General features: G+C 39.5%; 1 protein-coding gene across 3 annotated transcripts; it reads left to right on the top strand.

Moving 5' to 3' along the window:
• The first annotated feature begins 2,614 nt into the window (after window positions 1-2,614).
• On the top strand, window positions 2,615-8,325 carry tnnt1 (troponin T type 1 (skeletal, slow)). 3 transcript variants are annotated; one of them, XM_018698531.2, is made up of 12 exons: window positions 2,615-2,750; window positions 3,013-3,030; window positions 4,880-4,900; window positions 5,465-5,486; window positions 5,640-5,700; window positions 6,506-6,622; window positions 6,843-6,920; window positions 7,244-7,357; window positions 7,447-7,556; window positions 7,715-7,805; window positions 7,950-7,990; window positions 8,101-8,325. In XM_018698531.2, the coding sequence occupies exons 1-12, from the start codon at window positions 2,630-2,632 to the stop codon at window positions 8,144-8,146; spliced, it is 840 nt and encodes a 279-aa protein (XP_018554047.2). In that variant the 5' UTR covers window positions 2,615-2,629; the 3' UTR covers window positions 8,147-8,325. The 3 variants fall into 3 exon arrangements, with proteins under 3 accessions (XP_018554047.2, XP_018554049.2, XP_018554050.2); XM_018698533.2 differs by lacking the exon at window positions 4,880-4,900; XM_018698534.2 differs by lacking the exons at window positions 3,013-3,030; window positions 4,880-4,900.
• Window positions 8,326-8,636: the final 311 nt, after the last annotated feature.

Below are 8,636 nucleotides of genomic sequence, written 5' to 3'. Positions count from 1 at the left end.
TGAAAGGACTTATGGTGCCCAACTATGCCAAGCTGCCAGGTCTGGCACAGCAATGGGAACAACAACAGACAGGAGAGAGAGGGCAGAGCTTTCGACGACAGTTACCGCCTCTATAAATTCGACCACGCAGTCACGGGGCCACAATAAATTCTTCCTAATGATAGAAAGATAGAGTGGAGGAGAAGATGGGAGGACATGACAAAGTGTTGAGGCAAAACAGAGGGAAACAGAGGGAAAAGGGGATGACTGATGAATTTTATGTTGATTAACAATCAGCTTTTGGCAGAAACTGCTTTTTACAAGTTACTTTTTTTTTCTTTTTTTTCTTTTTTTTTACTGTTTGAGGTTTTAATAGCAATATGTTTGTTTATGTTTGGGCACGTGAGTGAAAAGGAACTTTGACCTGTGTCAAAGCACCCCAGCCAAGCTGATGACATATTTTCTTAGTTTATCAGTCACTTGTCAGTCGCTCAGTTAACATGTCAAACTGTGAAACCACTTGTTAAGACAGAGGTGTTAAGTTTCAGTACGCTCACATCTCTAAAATCTAAATAGCTTATAGACTTTCAGCACTAATCGTGTTCACATGTACAGTGTTTCAAAGTAAAGCATCCCATCTTGTAATCGGAAAGACCAGTACAAAGGGAGAAAGTGTGAGTGAGGACAAAGGTAGAGAGAGAGGTGGAGGGGAAACTAGAAAGTGAGAGAAACTCTATCTCCCCTGGTCCTCCTGTGTTTAACCCTCGTCACATTCTCACCTGTTGACACTCCATCAATCTCCCCCATGCCTGCTGCCATGAAGCTGTCAGCGTACGCCCACTGTGTAGGCCTATGTCTGTCTGTGCGTGGTCTTATGTCAGAACAATGGCAGCTTAGAGAGACAATTTATAGTGAAAACCATCTCACTGTGCATTGTCTCTCTCTCTGTGCTTGTGTATGTGTTTTTCTGTCTCCAAAGTGATTAATCACAGGAGAACAGAGACCATGGCTGTAGTGATGATGACTCACTCATGTACCAGCCAGCCCTTCAAGTCTGCACTCACATCACAATGATCTTCAGTGTTTAATTTTTTTAATACAGGTTGCTGTTCTCTTAAGGCTAATTTATAATGTAACCAAACATTCTTATTATGTTGTAGTCAGTCAAACTAGGACATCAAGACAACTTGCTTAGGCAAGAAACCATTATAAGGAGCACTGTGTCCTGGAATTCTTTGTGTAGTTGGCAGATATTGTCATTTAGTAATGAAACTTTTCATTACAAATACAAGGAGTGTTACACTAAGTTAAGTGTTACAATCATATAACAAGACTAAGAGTCAACAGCCATGATACTGGCACTGTGAGACTGTTCTTTGCACCAAATGCTAACATCAGCATGCTAACATGCTCACAGTGACAATGCTAACATGCTGATGTTCAGCAGGTATAATACTTACCATGTTCACTATCTTTTCGTTTTGTATGTTAGCATCCTAACATTAGCTAATTAGCACTAATTGCAAACTGCAGCTGAGGCTGATGGGAATGTCCATAGTTGAGTATTTGGTCCTAAAAAAAAGTATTGGACAAACTAAAATTTTGACCTGTAGATGGTAAGTTATAGGGAAAGTTCAGGGATCTCTAAAGTTGTTACAATTTACCCTGAGGGGAACATCAATTTTCATGTCAGTTCGTCCTGTAGTTGTCTACAAATCCAAATCCAGTCCTGTACCAAGGTTCACTGAAAACTCTCCAATAGTTATTTTAGAGAGATATTTCAGTATTGCCAAAACAGCAGGCCAACCAAATGAGCAGACAGATTGATGAACATAGTGGCATGGCTCGAGAAATGCTTACTGTCCTTTAGTACCAGCTTCAGACACTAAAGGACAGTTCACGATCACCTTTAAAATAGTCATTTAAAAGACTATCCTCTAGGATAGCTCAGGATCAAAGTGTTGAACTGCTAAAACAACAAGCTTATCAACCAACATCACCACCCTTTGGCCTTAGGCTCTACTGAGAGATTGCAGCCTTCAGTACAGGGGTGTGACTAACATTTGTTTTCATAATCCAAGTGTTCTTTCAATGATGTAGGTAAAGAGCCATGAAATAAATTAGATTGCCATTCAATTTACACAAATATAAAAGTGTGATGTTTTCATTTGAAAGGCTGTAAACAGTAATTGTTGTCTGCACTTTTCCTTTATTAATGTTTTATACTAGTTAATCAGCTAATTGTGTTTGTACTACTTCAGACTTTGTGGCAATTTTTGAATCAGTTAAGCAAGTTGCCCTATCAGTTGAAATGATTCCATTCCTGACATGCTTCTTATGCAACACGAAGCATAACTCATTATCTTCTTGATAAAATTAACATGTGTTTCTCTTTATTACAGCCATGTCAGACGTAGAAGAGGAATACGAGTAAGTAGAGCAACACCTGCAACTGTTTATCATTTGACATCACTTATCATCCACTTATTCCAGTGCAAATGCATCACTGTGATGTTAACTGATGAACAATTTGTTCCAATATTCCTTTTTCCCTGTCTCTCCAGGGAGCAGGCAGAGGGTAAGTTCAGTCAGATGTGTCCATATTTTTCCCACAATGTTATTTCTCTCACAGACACAATGAACAATATCTATGAAGATTTATAGACATCAAACTAAATTCTGGATCTCCTTTCTGCCAGAGGCCGAGGAGGAGCAGGAGGCTGAGCCTGAGCAGGAGGAAGAAACTGAGCAGGTGGAGGAAGATGGAGGAGGTAAGGTCGGGAAGACTCCCAGAATGCAAAGCAGACAAACAGGCCTGGTTGTATCACAAGTCTGGGGATAAATCTTGTTCTATTGTGGGTATTAAATTAAAAAATGTTTTTCCTTGTTGTCTGAAGAAGCTCTCATAGAGCTCAGCAGTCATTCCCCCCCTCCTTCTTCATAACTGAGTCATGGGTTATGCTTTACTAACAACTACAATTCCCCTTCTATCCTGTTTTTCCATTGGCTGATACTGCTGGTCCGGGTTATCAGAGCAGCAAGAGTACCAAGGTAAGGTCCTCATGAGTCACACAGATAACATTTATCACTAGCCTTAAAACCCAATGCAGGTGTATCTAGATATGTCTTTATTTATATGTTAAAGAGAACAAGATGAAGAGAAGAAGAATTTTATTGCACCCAATCCTTTTGAGAAAAACTCTAGATATATATTTTACCTGCATTATATTTTAATTCTAAATGTAAGCAGTGAATGTCATCAGTACTTGTACAATACTTTAACATATATAAGGATGAACGCCATATAACATATCTAAGCACATTGCCATTTTGTGTCTGTCAGTATTGTGAACATTTTACTGCATTTCTCATTGCCTGCTGTTGCAGCCAGTTTTGTAAAGGTATAAGAAATCAAATATATTTTTATGATCTTGTCCACTTAAGTCAATAATTGAACTGTCAGCCTGCAGGTACATGTAATCTGCGCACAATAAGTTATAGATTTATTTGGGGCAGCTTTAGTATTCCTTTCTAAAATGTTATCAGAGAGTCATAACTGCCTTGTCTAACTTTTGGAGAGAATGAAACTATTGCAGTTTGACCAGTCCAAGATCATAGGAGTGTCATACTGGTATGCAACACCTGCTTTGGAAAATGTTTTGCCTTTAAAAGTTGTACAATGCTTTATTCATTTCTGCAGCTGCAACCATTGTATATATTCTGACATCCATTATTATTCACATGCACATACCTGACTTACATACCTGTTTTTGTTCTACATGATGTTCTCTGAGGTCAGTGGGCAGGGCTAAAGTTCCACCAAATTTTGGAGCACATGTCAAAATATATCTAGAAATGATTGACTGGTAATGTCTATGCAGTCATCACGATTAAATCCATGGTTGACCAGGCTTGACAGATAATTAGATTGTTGTTCTTTAGCCCCGCCCATTAAGGTTTAACTTAAACAATGACATTAATTCTGCCTCAGAGACATGTTTAAATGACTCAAATCTACATGTACAAAATTGTCAGTATGTGCATGATGTAATAATAAATGTTTACAAAATGTTCCACACGACAACTACATTTCCCTACAACCATATGGGTGGCACGTATTAGTGCCAGTGAATAGTGTGGCTCATATTGCATGATGGGAAATGTTAGTTTTAAAGCAACAGTTTAACATTTTTGAAATGCCCTTATTTGCTTTCCTGCCAGGAGTTAGCCAAAAAGACTGATATGATGTACAATAGACATGAAACTGCAGCCAGCAGCCAATTAGCTTAGCTTAGCTTAGCAGAAAGACTGGAAACAGGGAAATAGCTAGCTAGCTGCCAGCACCTCTAAAGTTATGTTTAGATGTGCACATAGGAAGATTTTGTGCTGAGCTAACCTAACCAGCTGCTGAGTGTCTCATATTTATTGTGCAGACATGAGAGTGGTATAACCTCTCATATAACTCTTGACAAGAAACTGAAAACAGGTATTTTCCAAAATGTTGAATTATTCCTTTGAGCTTCCTGCCTGTGCAATATCAAAATGTTAACTTGGGGCTTCTTTCAATCATTCCACACCCCCTCCCTCCTCCTCTCCTCATGTTTTTTTCTCTGTCCTTAATTTTAAATTTTTTCCATTCTCTCCAATTTCACTCCTTGATCTCCCGGTGTGTTCTTTACACCTTAATTTCTTCCTTCTGTATACATTGCATTCTCTTATTCTTTTAACATACCTTCCTTCCTTCCTTCCTTCCTTCCTTCCTTCCTTCCTTCCTCCCTCCCATACTCCCATTGCTCAACCACTATCATTACCCACCATTATTGACTCCTTCATTACCCCATGTGTTATTTTTGTTACCATCCCACCATTTTTCACTGTCTTTATGTGGCTGGTACGTCAGATCAAGATGCCCAGGAGGAAGGTGAGAAGCAGTGGAGTGGTTCCCTGAAGAGTAAAACCCATTCCACCTCAAACTCAGCACCACATTAGTTGACTTAGACATGTGTTCCCCATATTAATTTTCTAACATATTAGAATTAGATCCTCTCAAATCCCTGTGGACTCAGGACTATTTTAATTGTTGGCAATTGGTCTCAATTAATTGGTTTCCTAAATAATTAACAGCGATAACTTCCAGACTATAGTCACTATTATTTTTTTAGAGATTTTCTTTAAAAGAGCTGAATAAATATGGTCAAACTCTAATAGTGAGGAGGTTCAGTGTAACAGAGGATTGATAAGGAAGGTGTTTTATTGTTATAAACATTATGTCTTTGCACTTCTGTTTTTCATAACTAATAATAATTGCTTTATTTTATGTTGCCTGTTCTTTTTTTCAGTTCCATGCTTGCTGTGCTTTGAGTCACATTAAGAGCTTTATTAACCTTCAGATTTCCTATTTCCCCTTTCACATATTTGAAGGGAAACATTTTTTATTCAATCTTATGACAATTGTTTTGCCCATCTTTCTCTCTTTCATCAACAGAGGAGGAACGCCCCAAACCCAAGTATGTTCAGTCATGTTACTTTATTAGCCTTTGTTTGCAGTTGTTCTTGTTTTCTTGATCCAAAATGTCACATTCCCCTCGTCTTATTTTGATCTTTCAATTATTCTGTCAACATTTCATCATTAAAGTGTTGTGCTTTCTTCTTTCCTCCAGGCCTATGGTGCCTCAACTTGCTCCTCCAAAGATTCCTGAGGGAGAAAGGGTGGATTTTGATGTAAGTTGTGAAAAATGGGATTAAGATTTCTCTTCTTTTTTTTTTTTTACTTTGAAGTGGTGTCATTTATCATTAGAGAACTACAGTTATCAGTGTTACTTTGTTTCAGTCAACATAGCCAAGTTCCGATCAAACTGCCAACTCTGCATAGAGAAGTTTTTGTGTTGCGAGCTGGCTGAGGAGAGTCAATTAGGTCAACTTTTTTCAGTCTGGATTCAGATCCAAACAGTCCGCTGGGTCTGGAGGCAAAAATATTTGTGGGTGGGTTAGTTGCATAAGGCTCGGGAGGCGGAGGATGTTTTAGTCTATCTTGTTTTGTTTTAGCACTGTTAGGGGTTATCAATGTTGAACCCCAATGCTGAGTCAGGAAACAGGACTGCCAGGGAGTAGTGAACAAAGTGGTTTAATTTTGTGACAACAAGGCAAAACGGGTGAGCAAACAGGGAGTGAGGGAAAGTCCAGGACCAGGAATCAGGTATGGGGGAAAGGGTCCAAGGGACCAGGTGTGCTGGTGCCATGCCACGCCCCTGTAGGAAAACACACACACACACACACACACACACACACACACACACACGCATACAGGGAGAGGGGAAGACGGAACTGACACAAAAACTGGACTGGAGCCGGGGAAGAGGATGGGGACCATGACAAGCACAGTGGTACAGGCCTGACACCATAGTGGTCACAGATATGAGTATGGATCAAATAATTTCCAACTGGTAAAATAATTAGTTTCAGTTGAAGCAAGTCTAATAAATTCTGTGTTGCCTACATGGAAATAAATACTCTTTTGTTCCAATAGGATATCCACAGAAAACGCATGGAGAAGGACTTACTGGAGCTGCACACTCTGATCGATGTCCACTTTGAGCAGAGAAAGAAGGATGAGGAAGAACTTATTGGCCTCAAAGAACGGATCGTAAGCTCGATTTGATACTAACACATCCTGACAAGATGTTCAAAACATCATAGAAACATAAATGTGATACCAGCCGAAAGAGACATTGGCCAACACAATAGGTTCATGTCCTTTAGGAGCAACTTGCGTGCTGTACTAAAATAAACATACTTAACTTGTACTTACATTTACTTTACGTATTGCATTAGAATTATGGCTTCTTTGCTTTGCTTTCTATCAGGAGCGCCGCCGCTCAGAGAGAGCTGAAATCCAGAGGGTTAGAGCAGAGAAGGAGAAGGACAGACAGAACAGGATTGCGGTAACACACACGCACACACACACAAATGGACTTATTCATCACCCAGTCTACACAGTATACTTTTGCTAGGCTATAAATATGTGTTTTAAGGATGCACTGACTTAAAACACAATTGCCAAATCATAAAATGTTCATATTCAATGAGTAAACTGTAATATAATTGTGTCTCTGTTATGAAATTATGTAAAACCACAATTTCTGTTCATGTATATATTCATCCATAGAGTACATAAAAAGCTACTCAAACCCCTTTAAGTACATAATGCAACATGTAAACATGAATTTTGGGCTCCTTTATCACTCCATCCACCTTCATCTTTCAGGAGGAGCGTCACAGAAAAGAGGAAGAGGAGGCCAAGAGGAAGGCTGACGATGAGGCCAAGAAGAAGAAAGTGCTATCTGGCATGGGTGCAAACTTTGGAGGCTTCCTGGCCAAGGTCAGTCAGCTGCTATTCAGGTGTCAAAGGTGATGATGATTAGGAGCTGGTGATTCAGAGGATGACTGCGGACTATGTGTGTTCTTCAGGCTGAGTCGAGGAGGGGCAAGCGTCTGACAGGCAGAGAGATCAAGAAGAAGACTCTGGCTGAGAGACGGCAGCCACTGGGCATCGACAATATGAGAGAGGATGCGCTTAGGTGAGTCTTCTCCAATTGTATTTCAGATAGCTAACCAATGATGCTACACCGTTACAGCAGCTTTAAACTGGGTTTCGATATACTGGAGGATGATCAAACTAATTCATTTTTAGATTTAGATAAAATGGGATTTGTAAATGTGTTTTTGTGTTGCCAAGGCAACGGGCCCAAGAGATGTGGAACTGGATCTACCAGCTGGAGTCTGAGAAGTTTGACTTCATGGAGCACATGAAACACCAGAAATATGAGGTACAACTGTGACTGCTTACAGAAATGGTCAGAAAACTAACAGGAGTGAAATGATCTATACTTGCTTATACTTACTTATCTCTTTCATGATTATTTTACTTTTCTTCCTGTTACCTCTAAATTCCTTTTGTTTGCCTACTACAGATCATTGTGCTGCTGAACAGAATCCAACATGCTCAGAAATTGTGAGTAGTTGCTTTAATACAAAATATAACAAACTGCATAAATCCTGTTTGCTTGTTTCTACTCACACGTCTTTCTTTACTTCACTTCTCTTCCTCTCCTCCTCCAACAGTAAAAAAGGCCATGGCAAAGGGAAGGTGGGCGGCCGCTGGAAGTAAAGGAGGAAATTTTGAAAAAGAGAAAACAAAGACATACTGATTAAATAAAGAGTAACAGTATTGAAATGGAGGAATGGCATGTGGTCGCCAGAGCCACTCCTTAGGCTTTCCCTGTATGTGTGAAGGATATTGAATGTTTCTTGATATGATGTATTGATAATAAAATGACATGCACTCGATTTTGTGTTGATTTTTTTGTGTGTGTGGATCACAACTGGTCTGTTTTTCACTCCTGTACTTTCAAACTGCAAGTCAGCAGACAGCTGCTTGGAATTTTAGGCTGTAACTGGGAGTGGGTGTATCTAGAGAATCATTGAGGGACAGAGGGAGAAGATGACGAACGAAAAGATGGTAAAAATGAGGAGTGGATCCAAAGTTAATCTGATTCATTTGAAAACAAACATGAGAGCTCTGAAGTCAGTTTCCCAAAGGAGACATACTGAACAGGACTATGAATTTTTTCTGGATGAGTTACATTTGAAGAGGTTAG

The sequence above is a fragment of the Lates calcarifer genome, linkage group LG11 (genome assembly GCF_001640805.2).
Source record: "Lates calcarifer isolate ASB-BC8 linkage group LG11, TLL_Latcal_v3, whole genome shotgun sequence".
In the NCBI taxonomy this organism is placed as follows: domain Eukaryota; kingdom Metazoa; phylum Chordata; class Actinopteri; family Centropomidae; genus Lates; species Lates calcarifer.
The sequence above is the reverse complement of the archived record's forward strand: the minus strand, read 5'-3'. Positions and strand labels throughout refer to the sequence as shown.